The sequence below is a fragment of the Chironomus tepperi genome, unplaced genomic scaffold (assembly GCF_022539635.2).
Source record: "Chironomus tepperi strain 1889 unplaced genomic scaffold, CSIRO-AGI_Ctep_v1 contig_217, whole genome shotgun sequence".
NCBI lineage: Eukaryota > Metazoa > Arthropoda > Insecta > Diptera > Chironomidae > Chironomus > Chironomus tepperi.
In genome coordinates this window covers 2,654,586-2,677,165 of record NW_027226339.1, presented here as the reverse complement: position 1 = coordinate 2,677,165, position 22,580 = coordinate 2,654,586, and the positions used below count along the sequence as shown (strand labels likewise).

Below are 22,580 nucleotides of genomic sequence, written 5' to 3'. Positions count from 1 at the left end.
GAAGCCCCTTCTCTTACAAAACCTTGGTTTTCCTTCAAAATGAACTCAAAAGCAACTCAAAAGCAGAATTCATGATGCCTTCAGGACACCTCCATGTCATGTCGTCTATCGAACGACAAAGCGGTACCTGAGCGACTACATTGTTTAGCTCAAGATGATGAACCGTGAGAAACCGAGTTGGTTTGACCAGAAACAGCGATAAAACACTTGAATCCGACTATACTTTCCCTGGAATCGAACCCGGGTCATTAGAGTCGGTTGTCCGACACTCTAAGCAGTACGCTATAGCTGTCATTCCGCTGTTTACTCAAAAGAGTTCCATTGTTCAAAAAATGTTGACCAACATTGATCTAAACTCAAAGGCTGATTCAAAACGCATAATTTTGGATCCATAAACCTCAAAATTCATTAAAACATGCATGTCTTGTTGTATGTTGCCAAACTCTTCCGACATACCCAATATCTTGCTGAGATCGAATCGTGATACTCAATTACATCACTGAGCATAGCTTAAGAATCACTGACATGAATCCTTGTTGATCATAAATAACCAGCAATGGTTTAAAGTCAGTTCTTAAAGTCAATTTTGACAGAACTAATCCCTAAAGTTCTTTAACATTCATGTTGATAAACCATAAAAATACCTGTAGATTCCAATCCATGGCAAATTAATCAAATTGTTGCCAAACACCCTGTAGCTGTGGGTGTCTGCAGCTATTTCATTTATTCCTTCATTATATAAACGAAAGCTAAAGTAAAATATAAAAAAAAGTCATAAACAGCACCTTATTCTGTTAATTAGTTGACTTGATTATATAGAAAGGCATTCCAGATACATAACGAGTCTTGTGAGATGAATAAATGATCATTTTTCTTCCCTTTAATAAGCTCAAAACAAACATGAATATAAAATGCAATTAAAAGAGCATGAAAAAATCATTGTTTAAGTTTTCTTAAATTGAGCGAGTAAAGAAATCAGGCTAAGAGATGCAAAAACGGTATTTTTTCGGGTAACATTGAATTGCAGTTTTCTTTCCCTTCTTTTTTACAAAAAGTGAGATAAGATAAGTGCATTTACGGTATGAGAATGAACAGTATAATGGGAATTTAAAGAAGGAAAATACTAACAATTGAGAAATTTTAGCGAACTCTTGACAAAAATGACAATTATAAGCTCACTTTGATCGAATGGCTGGGTGGCTGTTTCTGTCGCAATATCTCAGCAACTAGATATCCTAGAGAGCTCGGATTTGAAGCATTATCTTCGTTCTATTAAGTCAATGGCTTATTAATTGATTTGGTAGCTTAAGAATGTCTTTAAATGCTTTAATTAATGATTTTTCTACAAAATTTCAATTTTTTTTATGAAAATTTCCCTTCGTTAAAAATTTGAATTTTTTTTAACCGTTAATTTTCAAAAATAAATTGACCGTTAATTTTTATGAAATTTTTTGTTAAGGTATTACTGATTGCACTGATCGCAGACCAAAATATGCGCTTAGGTCTCTCAATAACACAAGAACTACCAACATTTCCTTTTTGTTGTTATATACAGAATAACAGAGTTGTCATCTCTGATTCTTAATTTGGATTCCGGCACATTCCATTTTGTATTGATTTCAATATGTCAATAACAACTCTGAAATGCTGCAATGGAATTCCATTCAGTCAGCAAAATGTTGATAACAAAAGAAATTATTTGTACGACTTAACTTGATCCAGCCATTTCAACTGCCAAACTCGGGTCTCTTCCGGCGTGCGGTCAGTTAGTGTGTGCCACAATACATTATTTTATGTTTTTTGCTGCCAAAAAAGAAATGGATCATTTCCATAACATTTTGGATTGTTCATTTATGGACGTCAATTTGATACAGAAAGAAATGCTGCATAATAAGACCAAGCAGTGCTTTTTTTTCATGGATCTCGGTCAAATTTATTGTATATAAAAAAAAAATTAAAAATTAAAATTGAATTTTCTTCGATGTTTGACATATTTTTCGGGTAACTGCTGCCTTATTGTTAGGATTTTGGCTTCTTGGCTGCAATAAAATTAAACTCGATTCGAGGAACAGTTACGATTTTGTAGAAATTAATTAATTACTGACTACGAGTGAAAATATTTGTCGGAATCATCCCGCTCTAAATGCGTTTAAATCATTGCAGCATAGACTTTAATTCTTCTTTTCCTCAATACTCATTCTCATTATGTTTTTATGCTCTTTTTGCGCAGTAATGTTCGATATCATTAAAAAATCTCATTTCTAAAGCAACAAGACCACTATTTGGTGCATAAATTCCAATTTTTTTTATATTTCGGTACACGTTTTTACATTCCACCAAAAACAAGGTTTTCCCTTCCGTAATATTGAACATTTTGAAATAATTCAAAAATTTTAATTGTTCATAGCCGTACTGTGCTGATCAATAAGCAAAACTGCATAGTCATGTATCAAATTATAAGATCTTGAGTCTTGAGTTATGTGTTTGTTTGTAGTCAAGAATCAGAAATATCCGACAAGTTAAAGTGATGATCATTGTACTTTCTCTATGGGAATTAGCCTACAGAAACCCTCAAATGAATTTTTATGAATTTATGGGGTCGTACACATGCTATGTCTAGCAATTTATTAGAATGGTTTGATCAGAAGTGGCAGGATTTTAGTTGTTCAGACTCCAATAAGACGCCTTCTCAATTGGATAACAGTTGATGGCAAGTTAAAATCCAGTTGATGACTAGTTCTTACGTATTTTGTTCAGTCGGGATCACAATGGAATCTTGTCAACTTTGTGATGGTTATTGCATTTTATTTGTCTGCTTGAAATTTTAAACAAATTGGATTCAGACAAATTAGCCAACTAGATGTTTACCTGATTTTGCTAGCCTTTCCGAGGATCAGTCGTGATCTGATGATCTTCCCAATTTATTCCTAATAATTAGCTCTTTCCTTTTGCTATGATTTTTAATAAATTTCTTGAAAAATTGCTGACAAAGCTTGAGATTTAAGCAACCAGACATCAAAGAGAGTCCGCATTTAAATCACTAGCTCCGCACTAACGAGTTACTGCTTTAACAATTGATTTTGAAGCGTAAAACCATTGCTGAATGCTTTAATTAAATATTAATAGATTTATTTTAATTTCTAAATTTAAAAATACAAAAACTTGACAAAAACACGTGAAATTTGCCGCTCATATATTCGAATTTTGTCTGAACGTTATTTTTCAAAAACGAATTGTTCGTTATTTTTAGTACAATTTATAACTCGTTTCAAATGAAAAAGAGAGTAAAGACAGAAGTTTGATTGGGGAATAGAGTGCGGGGAGGAGTAGCAAAAGCACATCATTCCCAAACAACTCCTCACAAAGGAAGCGCAAACCAAAAAATTCCCATCATAAAATTTCATACAAAAATACATAAACATCCACCAAAGCATCAGACAATAAATTAAAGAAAGAAAAGAATTTACAATTTGAATAGTGAGGAAATAATTCAATTGGCAATTAGAAGTAAAATATTTTCATATGCCTGAATAAACACATGCATAAATGCATCAAGCCAGACCACATTGAAATTAATGAAATAATTGTGATTACAAAATAAGCAACGATATCTCATTGAAATCTCATTTATAAAGAATTTCTTATGCATATTCATTTAATTCAATAAGCATTCTTATAGTCTTGTGTATGTGACAATGTTTGAGGTAAAATAAAGCAAGTAAGCAGCACAAAAAAAAAAACTTTATTTTCTTTCCTTGAAAGAATTTTACAATGGAGACGTTAAGACCTGCAAATTATCCAGTGCCAGCTGTAAGAAAAAATAAAATAAAGTCAACGACAGCAACAGTTCAACAGAAGGCAGCGGCATATACAAATGGAATTCAAAAGACTTACGAATCACAATTTAAAGTTAATGGATTAATGCAGAAGCCAATTGCAACAAATTTGTCGAGAAATTCACCAGGAAATCGACCGGTTGCTAAAATTAAGAAGCCAACAAGTCCAGTCATAAAAAAGTCATCAAGACATTATGAAAATGTTGATATTAAAACAGAAACGACAACAATTTTATCAGATGATGATGACTTTTATTCAAAATTGACTTTTGATGACGCTGAGCAGTCACTGGAGGATGAAATTTTTGAAGAGTTGGAAAAAGTTGCACATGATGAGGCGAAACTTAATGCAGCAATACAAAATTTTGATAAGATATTAAATGATTATGGCGATAAAAAGACTAAAGAAGCAGTTAAGAAAGAAGAAAGACCGTCTGGTATTCCAAAACCGCTTCAGAAATCAAAAACATGCAGTATTATTGAATCTAAATGTATATTAAAGACACAAGAGCAAGAAGAAGCACAATCAAAACAGAAAGTTGGTAAGGCAATCAAAGTTGATAATATTGAGACAATTCCAAGTGCCAATTATTATCAATTGACCAAAAGCCTATGGAATCTTAAAGAGTTTGAAAATTTTGCAAAATCAGCCGAACCACAAACAAGACAGAAAGTTCAACTTGGTCCCAGAAAATCAGAAGGTGCACTGACAAAAGAAAATGTCAAAAACATGTTGCCAAAAGCAAAAAGCGTATGGGAATTAACACCGAATGCCACCTCAACACCACGGCCGGCTTATAGCCGTCAATCATCCATCAGTAAAATTCCCATTAAATTATCATCAAAATTATCGTCTTCAATGATGCAATTGAATTCATCATCTCCAACATCATCATCCAGTCAATATAATAATAGTAATAGTAATGCCTCGAGTAATACATCATCATCATATCCATCGTCAAAGTTAAAAAAGTCTACCGTATATGCATCAAGTTTAGGACTTTCAACATCATTGTCGGGTAATAATCAATCACAAAAATTAACAGCAGCATCAAGTCTTTCAAATCACTCACAATCAACAAAGTCCATTAGCAATTATGCAGAGACAAAGGCAAGCTTACAGAGACGAAATTTAATGTCGTTAAGTAATTCAATAAATAAAATACCAATTTCAAGTACATCGAGTATTAAATTAAGCAGCACGCCACATACTAAGCATGCACAATTGAAGTCGACAAAAAGTGAAATGTCTATACATGGGAAATTTGCTATGAAAGCAATCGAGCGTCAAAAGCAGCAACAACAAAAGAATCAACAGCAAAAAAATGATCAAAATCATCAACAGAAAGTGAAACGAGATAGCACTGATACATTGTTGGACAAATGTCTAGTGAAAGGACAAGAATTGTTACGAAAAGTCGAGGAGTTCAATGATGCAAGCTGTTGTACAGTTGTTGTCTATGACAATCAAAATTCCTCCACAATTGTTGATTTAAAGAAACGTGATTACATTGCGAAACAACAGCTGTCGACGACATCATCATCAACAATAGTTAAATGTAGTATGAATATGAATGAATCAGATGTGAGCATGAATACAATATTAAGCTCAACTAATGTAATTACGTCTCATAAAGATGATACTCGCGATATATTGAATGTAAATGCCATAACAAATCTTTGTATTACGGGAAATCATAAAAATGATGAGAAGAAGCTACAGCTACATCATATTGAAAGTGAAAATTCAGTTGATGAATTGCTAACGGCAAAGACAGTAACGACAAAAATTGTCACTATTGAGTCACCGGTAATAAATGATGAAAAGTTGAATTTACAACTATCACCCACACTTGAATCATGTGAATTATTGATTCCTGATGTTTTGGGTGATGATATCAATAAGATTAAAGACTATAATAGTGATTGTAGCGAGGATAGTGGACATATATCAAATGAGAATGAGGAATTGAATATAACAATGGATTTAAAGAAGCCGAGAAAAATTAGTGAGGATTTAATAGAAATTTTTGAAAAGAAATCACAGCATGCATCGCAAAAAGCGAAAGTCATTGAACTTAACCATGTAAACTTGATTAAATCATCCATGGATATTTATCCGACATTTAACAGCACCAACAACAATATTATTAATAGCATTAATAGCAAGACATGCAAAAGCGAGGTAACAATTTTCATTAACAAATATTAATGCCTTCCAAAAAAAAAAAAATACCAAAATCAATTAAGTGTCTTACTCAGTTAATTACAGTTGTCGGTAACTAAAATTTACGTTAGGCTTTTCATGTCGATTTATCGTTTTTCTATGCATAAAATATATTACGAAAAAAGAAAAAGTTAGGCTTTTTCTTCTTATTGCTGCTGAAATTCACATGAACAAGATAATAGCTCAGTCATTTTGCTATTTTGTTGAATTGAATCATAAGCCAAAAAAAAATTGTTTTCACAGCTTATTTCTGGATATTTACTCTAAAATAATATTATTTTTGTGTACCCGAGCGGCTCATCACTGTTAATTTAAGGTTGTCGACAGTTTTTTTGTTTGATGGAGCTACTCTGACTTTTTTTGATGGAAATTATCATAATTTTGTGTGATTTTGACTTTGAATGATTTTTGGCTACACGACTGACTACTTTCTTCATGTTGAGCTTATTATTTTGCTTTATCTAGGAGTTTGATGATTCTTTCGAGAGTTTGTAATAATTGCTTACTTACTTCGCTGGTTGTACCGATCAATTGTGATTCATGGAATCACTTCGATGTGGCTTGAAGTCGGCTCTCTCATTGGCTATCGCTTGACAATTTCCAAAACAAACATTCTGTCTGAGATTGTACAAAATTTAGCTTTATTTCTATCCAAAGTCTCAAAACTCATTCAAATTTGATTGAACAAGAGCTAACTTATCTCTAACATTCAATCAGAATCTCAGTAGTTTGATTTAGTATGCTCAGATCCGCTCTGAGCATGTTGTTTGTCTGTTAATGTGGGAAGGATCGGAACTTTATAACTAAGGTTCTAGAGAAAAAGTACACTTCTCCACACCATACTTCGAATGGGACTTGAACCCACTCTCTCCTTATAACATGTCTAGTGTTCTTACCTACTGAGCTACCGAGGGTAGCAAGAGAGCGTAGCACAATGCTCACTTAAACTTTCAATCTCTTTTCAGTGCTCATTCCATAGATCTTATTGTTGTTTTGTACTAAGACACAAAATCCAACTTGGTGATTAGCTCTTCTTGAGTAGGCTATGATTGGTCAAGCGCAATTCTTCCTATAGTCTCCTTCAACTCGGATAAAGCAAAGTTCTAGATGAGATTTTAAAGATTATTTGTGTTGATCGAATGGGACTCGAACTCATGCCCTAAGATATTCGGTCTCATGTTCCCAGCACTGAGCTATCTTTGGTTATTCGACTATATGGCAAAGTGCTCTATATTAGCCATGCATCTCACTGTATGTCTGATCCAGAAGAATAACAATCCAGCCTAATCTTGTATAATTTCAAATCAAAACAAATTTTATCTCAAAGTATTTGCCTAATTGAAGACAACCTCCCAAAAAATTATCTCCGCTAAGCATTCAAACAGCATCTTGCTCGGGATAAAGACTTCCTCCACTCATGCATTGTATTTTAACACAATAAGTATCGGAAGTTTTCATTTTACGATACACATTGTGAAGAAAGTGAGCTTATAAAAATCATGAACAAAAGATTATTTATATAAAGTAGTTGTTAAGAAGAAAAATTGACTAATAATCTTAAAAATGCGAAACAAAATAAATATTTTTGATACTTATACCTATACTAACCAATTTGAAAAGTGCTAAACAAAATTCAAAGAAGTCACAAAATGTTGAAATATTATCAATTAATTGTTACTTAACTCTTTAAATAAAGACATTTAAGATATTGTTTAATTTTTTTGTGTTTTTTATGTTTATTCTACACATGTGAAAATAATATTTTGAGGACGGGTTGAGATCTTGTCGATGATGACATTTAAAAATTCTTCTAATTAATGCAGACAATCGAGATCTTTTGTGTGCAATAAATTTATGGGTCAATAAATTTTGGAAGGTTCATATCTGATTGTATAACAAATTAAGGTTTTAATCCCAGCATGAGAAAATATTAAATGTTGTTAAATATCACGATTAGTTGTTAAAGAATTAGGATTTGCATCCCAACATAAATCATTCTACCTAAATGCTGCAAAGTTATAATAATAAAAGACCTTGTGATGACCGATGATTAATCAAGAATTTTATGGAATTTTATTTGTAAAGGTATCCTGGATGTCAGTCAGAAATAATATAATTGCATTATCCACAGATTTTTCAGAAAATCCTTAGACTACCGGCATCTCATTTCGAAAAATTCGAAATTATTGTCGAGAAAATCGAAATTAATTTCTAAAACTTTGAAATTATTTTTGAAAAATTTCGAAAAACTTCGAAATTACGACGATAATTTTCGAAATTTACCTCTAAAAGTTCGAAATGAATGCTGAGAAACTTCGAAATTAATATCGAAATGTCGAAATTATTGATGAATTTTTCTTAAATTAATGCCAACATTTTTAAAATGAATGTCGAAAGTCTCAAAATTAATATTGAAAATTCAAATTTAATATCGAAAATTCGAAATCGAAATCAAAAATTAATCCAAAATTTCAATTCGCAGTAAAAATTGCTCAAAATCAACCTTCACGGTGACATTAGGTCTACTTCGTGTCTTAAGGTTAATACGGCGACAGACCATTGCTTTAGCGAACACTTTATGCTATTCATGAGGAAGCTCAAGAATTCTAAAACCTAGTTCAATTGTTAATCATTTTCAATATCAATAAAATGTTCCATAAGATGATAAATGATCCAAAAAATAAAACATAAAATGATGGGAAAATATCGACATAACGCCATATAATGCCTAAACATATAAATGAGACACATTGATTGATATGGAAAGTTGTAATGCATTTAAAAGAAAATCATTTTTTTATCACTACAATAAATAATTCATTAATTTTCTTGATTTCATTAAGTCTACTTTTTTTTATTGAACGTGAACGTAAGTTATGAATCACAAGAAGTACATAAAATGCAGCATTTAAAAGCCAATATAGGAAAGAAGTAAATGTGATCAATCATCACTCATATAGTAGCAAACTTCATTGAAATTCATTGCAAAAAATACGTCGATGATGAAATGTGATTTCCGGTGATCAGTTTTAATTAAAGGCAATTTCCTTAAAGCTCATAGTCCGACACACTGGTGCTTTACAGCATACGACTGCAACATAACATATGCTCAAGTCTCATGAATAATTCATTAAATAAAAGGCAAAAAAAAGTTCAGACCAGAAGCTATAACTATAATGTTAAAAAAAATCAACTTCTTGATGGAGATTTAATCTATTGAGAGTCGCTATTACAGGTAGCGCAGTAATAGTCAAGAGAAAAAAGAGCATTTTTATGAATAAATTACAAGCAAAAAAAAAGTTTCACTTTCTGTTTCGGAAGCAACATTTAAGAAAATACTAAATTGATCTTAAAAATCGCAATTTTCTTAAGATAAGCAATTTTCACCATTAAAAATCTTTTTCACCTTTTTTAAGTGTCGGTTTATCATGGTGAGAAATCTAATTGGATTGCTTGAAATAAAATTTATAGCATGAAAAAAATTTCGAGTCATAATTTACTGAAATGAACCAAGAAAGCATCAAGATTTCCCATCGGAAAGTGTAAAATTGCATTAGTTGGTTTAGCTCTTAATAGCTTTATAGAAAGAGAAGCATTGAGGTTGTGTTGATAGATGGTAATAGGCTTAGATTTTCACCTTTTGTCTTGGCTTGCTGGGATAAGATGGATGAGATTTTTTCAAATTTCATTTTGGATGTTTTTGAATTTTCGAAAGATTTGAAATTAATTGTGAAACTTTCAAACAAAAAATTCAAAATTATTTTTGTTTTGAAACTGTCGAACTTAAAATTCGAAATTAATTTCGAAGCTTTCGATCAAAAAATTCAAAATTGATTTAGAAATTTTCGAAATTTGTTTTAAAAGATTCAAACGAAAAATTCGAAATTCGAATTTAAAGTCCGTTTTTTTCAAACGAAAACTTTAAATTTTCGAAATCGATTTCGAAGCATTCGAACGAAAAATTCAAAATTGGTTTAGAAATTTTCGAAATATATTTTGAAAGATTCAAACGAAACATTCGAAAGTAATATCCGACAAAAATTCGAAATTAATTTTGAATTTTTCGTTTGAATCTTGCAAAATGAATTTCGAATTTTTCGAAATTAATTTCGAAGTCGAAAAAAAGAGTAAACTTAAATCCAATTCTTTGATTGACGGCACCAATGAACGACTCCTGCTTACTAATAACTTTCCGAAACAAAATTAAACTTAATTTTTGTCGATGGGAGGAATAAAATATTTTTTCAACCTTTGATCTCACAATTTCCTTTAAAATGATTAATGTACAACATAACGCCCAACGATTGTAAGCATTTTTCTCACTGCTGCCATTAATTTAGGAAGTTGTGTTAATTAATTCAATTTAAAGGAACATGCATATCGAAATTAAATATCAGCCCAATCCTATTAAATTGCATCTTGGACTTTATTTTATTTACTTAGTAAAATCACTTATTGAACTGTGATTCAATTTACAGCAACAACTTATTTGGCATTTACACATGATTCTCAAAAATTTATTATTTATTTAATGGATAGACTTTCAAAATAAATTTATTGATTGCATTCACCTTTGATTATTAATTCTGTATCTGTATGCTTCAAAAAGCAACAACCGCACGAACCTATTATGTCCGCATTACACCGCCCATTGATGGTAGAAACAGCGACTCTTTCATCTCTCTGTACTTTGTGTTTTTTTTTTTTTTTTGCTCATATATCATTCAACAAGCCATTCAATTCAAACAATTAGAATCAATTTCAATTAACAGTAATTTGTGAAAATGAAAAATTTGTTGATGGCTGTTCATTCTTTTCATTTCTTTTCTTTTTGTCTATTTTACGATCCATAGAGCTATAAATAAAGAAAAAAATGTGCCAGTCGAAGCCATAAAAATCGTGTAAAGTTTGCATCCAATAAAATGAAAGTCTTTTAAGTCATTCTAATGGTTTTATTATTATTATTTTTTTCACATGTCTGTGCCTTTGTATTTGTGAAATTATTCAGCTTACCTTGCAGTTTAGGTGTTATGCTTGTTAATGTCTTTGCTTACAGCAGGTGAATTCTTGTGAAGATTCCAGTTAGTGTTGTTGACTTAGAAAGGTCAATCAATATATCCGAACAGAATCCACCTTCACGTCTTTCCCTGATGCTTACCCGAAATCTTTACCCTGATGCTTATCCCACGAACTTTACTGATGCGAACATGTTGTGCTTTCCGGGATATTTAAAGCTGATCAAACTCTGTAAATGCACAAATAAGTTAGAACTAGGCATGAACTGGGCGTTAACTAGTTATAACGTGCAGCTTCATACGAGTTCCTTATCGTTGAAAGAATGGCAATTTAAATATCGGTATTTAAATATTTGTCGACTAATTGAATCAAATTGTTTTTATTTGAATGTTATCCGAATAGCAGTTAATCCATCAAAAATCCGTTTTCACACCGACAAGTCAGAACCATACTTGGTGCCGAATTCGGCTTAAGTTTGGCATAATGTCTCGCCAGATCCTACCACATCATGTCAGAGCCATGCCAAATTTTAATTGTCTCCAGAACCAAGTCAGAGTCACTCCTGCCAAATTTCGGATCGATTAACCGATTTGTGATATTTGGGTTTGAGGACAAATTATTAGTGTGGTCTATGTATGAAATGGGATTTGAGAATCTATGGGCGAGGGGTTAGATCACAGACTAGAATTGATGATTATCAATCATGCTCAATATTTGATATTTAAGTTAATCAATAGATTTTACCAGTTTTTATAAAATTTACTCGATCCTCAACATTAAAATACTAGAAACTTGATAAATTATCAATCCCTGATTCCAACCGTAGTCCGATCCATCAATATTCACATAAAATGTAGTCGATGCTCACAACATCATTCATTAAGTCGAAGATAAATCACAATTTCCACTGTCATTAGCAAAATCTTAAAGATAAGAACTAGAAAGTCATTAACAAAGATTTATTTACTAGTTCCATAGCTATTAACTCCGTACGCAAAATGTAATATACATAATCACACTTCAATTATCATACAAAATAGCAAAAAGGGCAATTTAATGATCTTGAACACGAAATAAGATCAACTTGATCATAAATCAAGTAAATGTTCTCATTATTATGCATAGAAATAAATCGCAACAGAAGTCTACGTCCAGTGAGTGTCGAAAATGTTATTTGTTATACACACGATTATGGTTTAAAAGTCGAAGAAGGAATAAAAGGCATAAAAAATCCAGTTAAAATCTTTTGTTGCTCATGATAGCCACAGTAAGATTCATAATAAACATTTATGGTTTATGTTAATTGATTGCAATATAAAATTATGAAATTCATATATCGTTTTGTTCCTCACACCGTTACTGACCTGATCTTATGCCATTTTCTCCCATCTGAAATTGGATACGAATTTGGCGCGAGAAGCTATCAATGTCATTAGTTAAATGCATTTTAATATTAAATTTATGGTCGAGTTCATGGCCATTTTCACGATGCATTGAATTAATCCACTATGTTAAGGCAAACGTGAGAAATTACAAATGGACTCGGAATTCCAATTTGAATGTTATCAACTACGTTCCATCACTTAATGTGTTTTTCGTTTTACTTCCACCAAGACAATAGAAATAAAAGCAGTCATTATCCAAAAGTATTTTTTACACTACTTACTTATTCCTACTTACTATTTACAGGTTCTATTTCGTTCGGGCGTTCTTAATCAGTTAGAAGCGAAACGTGATGAACTCTTATCAGATCGAATCATTCAACTGCAGTCATATTGTCGAGGTTATTTAGCCAGACGTCGAGTTGGACATCGAAGAGTTCAGGTATGGCATATCCATTAGATTTTTAAATGATCCATTGTTCTGTCAAATGATGAGAGAATGATCTGTTTTCTACTTTAGTAGCTTGTTGGCTGTGTCTGTGTATTTAAATCATTTTCTAATAATTTTTTTCCATATAATTATCATTGTACAGGAATTAGCAGTACGATGCATACAGAGAAATGTTCGTGCATTTATGCAGGTACGCGATTGGCCCTGGTGGCGATTATTGGTGCGAGTCACTCCACTCTTGAACGTTCATCGTACAGAAGAACAACTTAAAATAGCAAACGATGAATTAACGATGCTGAGAGTAAAGTTAGAGAAATTGGAAGGCGAACGAAATTTACTAAAGACGGATAACTCTAAGCTGGAATCTAAGGTAAGCAATAAATATTGTTTTTATATGTCCGACGCCCATCCGATATGGGTAAGTTTTAATTAATCGATACGATAATGAAAGTCATTGATTTTGTGTATGCAACTGTAATGGCTGGAATATAAATAATGGGTGGGAAGGTATTGGATGCATAAAAGAAGCTAAATGTCATGTGACTATTTTCACTTTATCCTCAATATATGTATTCATTCAGACTCTTATAAACAATTTATCGTGAGATAATTAAATTGAATATGTGCAATTTGTAAGCATATATAAACTTAATTAAAAAGTAGCATTCTCAATTATCCAATTTATGTAACTTGAAACTCGAGTATAGATTCCTGGGTGGTCAGGCTCACCGCATCTCACACCCCAACTAACGATTCCAATTACTGTAAATCTACCATTTGGTAATTGAATCATCAATGGTCCACTGAAATGAAAAGTAAAAGCTCGTAGCTCCTTACCGTGATAGTTAATTGATTTTTATAAATTATTCATTATTTACCCGCTGTCTCCTGCAAATAGACAAAACAAATGACAATGAATACTTCTTTTTTGTTTTTGAAAAGTACGCGAAAATGATAATCAATGACTTGAACATGTGTTATCATAGCTTAACGTGTCATTGTCAAGCATTTTTGAAGGTGCTGATTGAGATAAACTTTGAAGATGAGTATGTCAAATGGTATTTTAAGATATATCTGTAATGTGCGAACGAGTTCTTATTTTCGGAATTTCAATTTCGAATGGTTCTTATTTTCGGAAACAAATTTAAATTTCAAATGAACGTTAATAATCTAAACAAAAAAACTCTAAATTTGCCTTTAATTATTGATTTTAAAGCAAGATTATGCTTAAACTAAACTAAATAATTGTAAAAAATTAAATAAAAAGTCTCAAATAATGAAGAAAAGTGAATTAATGACATTCATTGTTTTCTTAGAATGTTTGTAAACAAACAATGAAAACAAAACCAATAATTTGGAATAATTTTTGAAAAAACTAACTTTAAGCTGATAAGTTCAGCTTTACACTTCGATTAAATGATTGAAAAAGCTTTAATGAACATAATTAAATTGGTTGTCTTGATTTAAACGAAGCATTCAAGCTAAAAATCATGAAAAACTAAAAATTTTAAAAAATTTGATGTTTTTCAAGATGGCGGATTTTTTCCGAAAAAACATTCGAAATACGATTCAAATTTCTTCGAATCAACGTCCGCATCGACTGTTCGCACATTACAGAGATATATTTTTACTATCTCAGATTTGAGCCTTTTAAGTTCGAAAACTTTGAAATTTAATACGAAAACTGTGTTTCGAGACTATTTAAAAACTGTATCTTCAAAAACTGTTTTATCGAAATTCGAAAAATTGGAGACAATTTTAATTCGAAATTCTTCGAAAACTGTATTTTCAAAAATAATCGAAAACTGTATTTTCGAATTTCTTCGAAAATCTTTGAAAACCATTTTCGAAATTATCAAAAATTGTATTTTCGAAATTCGTCGAATACTGTTTCGAAATTTTTCAAAAACTAAATTTTCGAAATTCTTCAAAATTCTCAAAATTTGTTTTTTCTAAAATATTCGAAAACTGAACTTTCGATTTCAATACGACGCTAATCTAGTCAATCAAGTCTACTAAATATCAATTTTCAATAAACATCATCTGTAAGCTGATCTTGACTATATCACGAACTATGAAGTAATGGAAAATCCACTGACAAAGTCATTAAATAATTTTGTTATCGCGAAAATTAACAAAGAAATGAGAAATTAATTCCAATGTGACTTCATGACGCATAAAAAAAATTCACGAAAATATTAATAATTTTTTAAAAATTTAACAAAAGTTTCGACTCACCTTGACATGAATCCAAATTTGTATCTCCAGCACATAAAACACTATCGTAAATTCTATGTGGATATTTAGTCTGACATACACTATTTTTCCATACTGGTACAGTAACCTCCATTAAAACGGATGAATGTGGACCACCAAAAAATTGTGTTCCCCATCCAACAACAACAGCCTTTCTATCTTCCCATTTTTCCGACAGTGGTGGAAGACATATAGGCCAAATGTAAGAGTTAAAAAGAGCAGGACGAATAATTTTTAAAATTGCAATGTCATTCTCGTATGTTGCCATGTCAAAATCGACATGTTGTCGAATCTCTTCAACTCGAAAGTCTCTAAATCTTGTTTCATTGGCCGTTTCGAAAGAATATTCGCCAAGTCTTACAAACAAGTTTTCAATTTTAATTCGATTGCTGCAATGAGCGGCACTTAAAACGTGACGATCCGTAATTAAAACGCCTCCACAAAATGCCCCAGTAGCTTTTCTTGAACTTATTAATGCAGCCATCCATGGATACTCTTTTGGATCGGCCGGTCTACCGCCTGTAATTTTTGGATAATGCTTTGTTGCAACACCGCATCCGCGATCTTGATTCTCGTCCTCATTTGCATTCTCATCGCCTCCTTCCTCTTCTTGTACTTCCCATGGCTCAACACGACTGTCACCCGAAGCGGGTAGATCAACAGCCAGTTGACCATTACGTTCTGATAAATCATCTGGACAGCATACACCAACTGCACTCCGTTCAATGATGCATAAGTAATCAAGGAACTTCAATACGTTACTTTTGATATCGCTCGTTTTACACTGCATAATGTGCTTACAATGTCCCTTCTTACCGGAAGGAGTTGTACATGCTTGATAGTTCTTATTCGGCTTTACATGAAAATATAATTATAATATATTGTGTGCATTTATATTTTTTAATGATTGCAACAGACCTGACGAAGATTCAGAGAAAGTAGTCGTCCAGTGCCGCTAATTGAATCTGCGTAGTGAGAATTTATAATAAATTTGTTTTTAAATTATTAAATGTGTCGTTGCCATAAAGTAGGTCAATATATTACTTGACGAGTCTTCTTGTTCAGTCTCTGATGAAATTAAACTTATGCAAACAATTAAATGCATTAGGATTAAAAAATACTTTGTTGAGGTCATATTTGGATATTCACTTGACCAACTATTAATTGATGTCTATTTCAATAATATACCACAAAATAATGATGAAAGTAAATCGCGACTGACTGTTTAGAGGAAACTTTTAATTTTGATAATGTCGACGATGTAGAAAAATGTAAACTTGCGCTAAATACGCGAGTATATAAAACAAAATGTGCAGAGAAAAAAAAGAGAGCATATGATGATAAGAATTTAAATATGTGGGAGAAATGTTAATGCAATATGAAAGGAGAAAGAAAGAGCTTTAACATGTTTAATCATATGTTTTTTGTTGTAATTCTGTTATGTTTTTGAGATTTGCAATGCATTGCATTTAAATAGCTTATTGCTTTTATCTTAGAAAATGGAAAACAATTTGTGATGAATTTATACTAGACTGTGTTTATATATGCAATTATTGTTGTGAAGCTAATAGCTTACAAGCAGTAGATTTGTATGTTTTGAAATGGTAAATGTCTTAGAAAATTTGCATCAAAAGTGTATTCAGTAAAAAAGAAGCAAAGATTCGCATTCAGTGAACACTGATACAGAATTTTCGCATCAAAAGTGCGTTCAGTAAGCATTGATTCAGAATTTTCGCATCAAAAATGCATTCAGTAACAATTGACGCAGAATTTTTACATCAAAAGTTCGTTCAGTAACAATTGACGCAGAATTTTTGCATCAAAAGTGCATTCAGTAACAATTGATCCAGAATTTTCGTATCAAAAGTGTGTTCAGTAGCAATTAACGCAGAATTTTCGCATCAAAAGTGCATTCAGTAACAATTATTGCAAAATTTTCACATCAAAAGTGCATTCAGTAAGCATTGACGCTTGATTGATTCAAAAGTTTCACATCATCAGCACAATAACCACAAAAAAGCGCATCCGCCATTAATAAATCCAATTTTATTTCCACTTGCAATATTATTTCATTGTCCGCGCGAGATCATGACTTCAAGACGCTTTCGTAACAGCGTTTGCTTTACAAACACTGACCTACAGCAATATTTTGAGTATGAAAATTATATGTGTTTATAATAACAAAGACGATAATCGTGATAAATTTAAGAAGAGATTATTAAAGCTGTTCTAAAAATAAGAAGTCATTGACGCCTTAATTGATATTTTTATATATACACGATGTATCTCTCATTTTACTATTTGATATGATAAAGAGAGCTGTGAGAGAAGATCAACACTAATTCATAGTGAACTTAAATCATCTTCAGTTTTCGAAAATAGATTGAGAAAAATAATTTTTCAGGAAATACCAGATGATTATGTCACGTTTCTAAAGATCAACCCCCACTTGATGAATTCTTTTAGAGCTTCTTTTGACTCAAGTATGAAGGAAAATATTTTGGCGCTGATCTGTTTGATGTGTTTTAGATGAAACATGATTATGAATGAATTGGAAAAAATCCAAGAAAAGCACACATGAGTAACTGTAAAAAAAGAAAAGAAAATTACTTAATTTTTACAATATTTGTTCCTAGTTAATGGATGCTAGTTAAATCTGATAATAAAAGATTTAATGATCTAAGTCGTTTATTCAGGGTCATCCAGGGAAGAGAAATAAGTTTATATTCTGTAATGCAAATCATTACTTAATTAAGGATTATCGTTAGCAGTTACCGTGTAGTTATTCTGTACAGTACGATGCTGCAATGTTAATTTTTCGTCTTAAAAATGAGCCAGAAACATGCTTTCTTCAATTTTTCACCAAATTTAAGGTTTTCTATTAGATTTGTAACTAATAATGTCTATATGTTGAATTCGCTTCGTAACTTGTAAATGCAGGAACTTATTAATCCTTTTAAGCAATAAGAATTAAACAATTTGATAAAATATGATCTTTTCTGTCTGAAAATTGAAAAAAAAACTAAATTTTCCTATTGAGGGGACTAACAACCATAAAAAGGGAGAAATCAAATGATTCCAATTTGAATATAAAATGACCGTTTATATATTCTCAAGAGAGAATTCCCAAATCCGTGACAGCATTCGCCATGATCAATTAAAATACAATCTCAATGTGAAATATTTCTGTAACACTATGTCAAGTATTACATTACGGCAATTAATTTCTATGTCATCTGTTCTTTTGTATACAACGACAATGAGAAATTATCATAGCGTAAAAGTCATCTTTGTACATGTCAAAATTGGCGTTAAAATTTTTCATCTCCTCCCAGAATTTCCTTAACCGAAAATACATATAAATGGCAAAGTTGAGCAATTGTGAATGAATTGTTTTGCCAAAAAAAAACCAATCTACATGATTGTGCAACAAGCAAGAAAAAGGAGAGAAAATGTTACAATAATTAATCATTAAATGCCTCAGCTGATTTCTCATTGTGTTTCCTTCTTCATCTTCATCGACGGTGGCTTGTTGGTCGAACGGGAAGCAACTTGAATGTATGTATTTTATAATAATTAATGGTCTTACACTCTATTGATCATAAATATTGCGAAATATACGTGATATTATTGAAAAATGTGTATACGGTATAGATAAACGAGTACCCGCTGCATTACGATTATTACTTAAGGCTATGCCTTGTCAAATAAGGTGACAGGAATGATCATGAACATTGTTCTGATAAAATAACATTATTTTGCGTTTATTTTCATAAACTTTCACTTTCTTATTAAAAAACTGCTGATCTTTTGACTTTATTTGCTCATTTCTGCTGTGGATAGGAGGAAATAAAATAATTTATTGTACGGCAGAGAAAATTCATTCATGCATGCATGCAATTTTATATCGTGATTTTGATCGGCATAAACTGATGCTAAAAGGAGAATTTCTTATGCACTTGAGGCATTAGACAGTGCCTTTGCACCAATGACCTTGCAGCGGTTATGAATGTGAATCGTCTGCAAGCCGAAATAAAAATTGAGTCTGTGACTTTGGTCAGGCGTCTTAAATGCGATCAAATGGATATCATTCTTTGAATATCACAGCGGACATTTGACTGAAATTAATCGGGAAATGCGGCACGGGATTGTAGACACGACACATGTTAGTATGTTGATGAGGATGTAGATGCTATTGTTTTGATCATTTTTGGGATTTGAACTAAAATTTGTCAATATAACCGTCATTTTTTGAAATTTTAAAAAACTCAAAAAATTTTGAATTTTTGAAAACCGTTAAAATTTAGAATTTTAAGAAAGACTTTAAAATTTTGAATTTTTGAAAATCGTTAGAATTTAAATTTCAAAAACCGTTAAAAATTCAAATATTAAAATCCGTTTTAAACAGCAATCCAGAATATTCTACTAACTACAAAGTAGTCACTGCTGTCATCAACCTCCGACGATTTATATTTTTCACATTCTTTTTGAATTCAGAACAGTAAAATTTTATACGATTGTATTCAAAATATTAAATAAAACTTTCCTTCAACTTGTTGCTTTTCTCGCTTTGTCGCACGTCTCGTACGATGTATACGAGATGAGATGAAAAAAGGTCGGTCGGTCGCATTTTCATTCTTAATTTAATTTTAAAATTTATTTGAACGATGATCGCGAAAAATTCATAGAGCATTCGGAAAATCTTCTGCCACTTTTCTTATTATTTTTGTATGTATGCGATCTTTGCAACAAAATTAGTCTCTCTGTTGCTTCCGCTCGCGTAAGTTGCGTAGTTTAAAACGATAATATATAATTTGCCTTTAGTATATTCGAGATAGTTGCGTTAAGGAAAGAGAAATTTATTTTAAGTCATACAGCTGTAATAAGTGTCAAAAAAAGTGACATAGCATGAAATCATTCTTACATCACACAAAAAAAGAGTATCTTCTTCATCAACAATGGCAACTATTCACTTTCTTTGCCAATAATAAGAAAAGTCATTAAGTGAATTTTCAATTTTCACACTCAAAACAACAGCGAAAAATCCGAAAACAACATTCGTAGGCCGAGATATAGAAAGGAGAGAGGCATATCCACTCGCCACCATCGCATAAAGAAAAAAATATCTCGGGCAGTAAGAAGCTTTGAATCAGTTTGAAAATAAATTTGCGATTAGTCACACTTGCCGAAAAAGAAGGAACAGATTTATTGTCATATAAAAATATTTAAATGTGAAAAAAAGATGAAAAGTATTTTGATGAGGAGCCAGAGACAGTTGTTGATGTGATAACAGTGACTCTTGTTGAATTTTGTTGTGTGTGAATATTGCCGCAAATTAAATGATTCTGTGATAATAATAATAATAATAAAGGAATTAAGTAACTCCTCATCTAGTCAGACATAAATAAATATTTATGATGCCTCATTTACCATCTGTTTCGATGATGAATGAATTGCATCCAGTACCGAATAATAATTCGCGTTATATGGCACTGCCACCACGTAAAAGACTTCCACCACGACCACCAATACGACCATTTGTAGAAGAAATGCCAATGTTAAGTCTCCCACCTAAACCTGTCTATAAACCAACAAGAACTGGACCTGTACAAAATGGTAGATTAAGAATACCATATTCACGATCAAGAACAGAAGACCTTGCGCAGAATGAACGAGGAAGAAGTATGTCACATGAGTCTTCATATGTGTCACGTTCACCATCTCCTGCATATTCTCATTCTACACATCGAAGTAATTCGTCACTAAGTAATTATGATTCTTGGCAATCAAGTGACAGTTCGAGGTCACGAAGCACACCTCATCGACAATTTCCACAAACATATACAGATCATAAACTGGATGTACATGAATATTATAAAATGGAACAATCGCCGGTCGTTTATGATGCAAATCTATCGTTCGTTTTGGGAGTTAAACAGCCATTAAGACAATCATTAAGAGCATCACCTGCCCACTCTGAAAAATCTACAGCATCAAGTTATCTCTCGGATCAAATATCCAATTTTTTAAAAAGAACAGATCATGTGATGGAGGAATGGTCAGGTTTAGGTCGAAAGAAAAATGACACAGTTAGTTATATAGAAAGGCAAAGAGAGGAACGTTCAAATGGTATTGGACGTTCCAAAAGTGCTGCAAATATTCTAGTCAGAGGATTCCAATTAATTAATAGTCAACCATCATTAAGACGTTCATGTTCTCGTGATATTCCCGATATTCCAAATGATCAATTCGATGATGATCGAACTGTATGTGATGAAGAGGTAAATTTAATATTGCAGATCACTTAATTTATGGTATGACAGCTGTGTGTTGTTGTTGTTGATCGAAGTTCATTCACATTCCTCTGTTTTTAAACGCTTTTTATTACTACTCAATTCGTGTAAATAACTAGCTCAATAATTTTTGAATTAAATGAGTGAATAGACACTAATTTCTGCACATGTCATATTATTAAACGTTTCGGCACTGTCACAACGGATTAAAATGTTTAATTTATAACGGATTTAATTTTTTCAAAAATATTTCGATTCATAAGTTTCGTTAAATTTTAACGGAAATTTATTTTTCAAATTTTGTTTGTTTTTTGTCGAAGAAATTTCGTCAAGTTTTCTTAAAAATTTTAATTTTGTAAAATTTACTGTAAATAGTTAAATATTCGCTTAGTGAACAATCTAGAAAGAAAGTGCAATGAAATATTAAAGGACGGATTGTGAATATATCTTGTGAAATGCTTGTTTTTAACAGTTTTGTATAATTTACTTAAATTAAGTTAGAATTTTTTTAATTACTTAACATTCCGTGGATTATTGGCTAGCTGACTGAGTTTAATTAAGATTTAAAGATGATTAAAGTTTGGGTAAGTCACTAGACATATGAATAAAGTTGTTCATACGCTTCAAATGAAACATCCAATACAAATTTTTTTTAATGAGGATAATTATAGTCACAGAGACTGTTTGCAAACAAATATAAAGCTATTTTTACAGCCGAAAAATACTTGCAAAATTGTAGAATAAAGAAGAAAATCCTGTGTTTGTCCATGAAAAATAAATACACATAAAACAGGATACCACAAGCTAGTAAGCATCAGAAATTGACAGAAAATGCGCAATATAATGATGACTTAAATGACTTGATGGAAGGAAATGTAGTTCAATAAATAAATCTGTATTTATTTTTATTAATGAAATGAAAAGGAAGACATAAAGTTGCGGTGGGAAAGTTTTATTAATTAAGGAATCTGTTGATCACAAATATGTGCATGCATGTAGGTGTTACTGTAGCTATTTGATATCAGTTCGTGCTGTTTTGCTATGATAGGACGATAATTATAAACATAACATAATATGACAGCTACGCGGAGCTGTATACTGTAGTTTATTTTAAAACAT

At 31.6% G+C, this 22,580-nt stretch overlaps 2 protein-coding genes across 4 annotated transcripts in view; one reads left to right on the top strand and one right to left on the bottom strand.

Moving 5' to 3' along the window:
* The window catches only part of Mhcl (Myosin heavy chain-like), a 72,350-nt gene that overhangs the window by 42,924 nt on the left and 6,846 nt on the right, over positions 1–22,580 (top strand). For all 3 annotated transcript variants that reach the window (XM_070639960.1, XM_070639961.1, XM_070639962.1), the window contains 2 exons: positions 12,769–12,903; positions 13,055–13,282. In XM_070639960.1, the coding sequence (XP_070496061.1) occupies positions 12,769–12,903; positions 13,055–13,282 (363 nt within the window). The remainder of the gene's footprint in view (positions 1–12,768; positions 12,904–13,054; positions 13,283–22,580) is intronic.
* Positions 13,459–19,730, bottom strand: LOC139090220 (venom protease-like). Its single transcript, XM_070639963.1, has 6 exons — positions 19,599–19,730; positions 16,213–16,389; positions 16,087–16,133; positions 15,151–16,021; positions 13,791–13,800; positions 13,459–13,715 (listed from the first exon to the last, which is right to left on the bottom strand). Exons 2-6 carry the CDS (start codon positions 16,301–16,303, stop codon positions 13,565–13,567), a joined length of 1,170 nt encoding a protein of 389 aa, XP_070496064.1. The 5' UTR covers positions 16,304–16,389; positions 19,599–19,730; the 3' UTR covers positions 13,459–13,564.

Coding starts and splice junctions, on each gene's coding strand:
- LOC139090220 (XM_070639963.1), bottom strand. CDS start 16,303: ATGACCTCAACAAAGTATTTTTTAATCCTAATGCATTTAATTGTTTGC. Junction 16,134..16,212: donor TGAACAAGAAGACTCGTCAA/GTAATATATTGA, acceptor CTCACTACGCAG/ATTCAATTAGCGGCACTGGA. Junction 16,022..16,086: donor TTTCTCTGAATCTTCGTCAG/GTCTGTTGCAAT, acceptor TTTCATGTAAAG/CCGAATAAGAACTATCAAGC.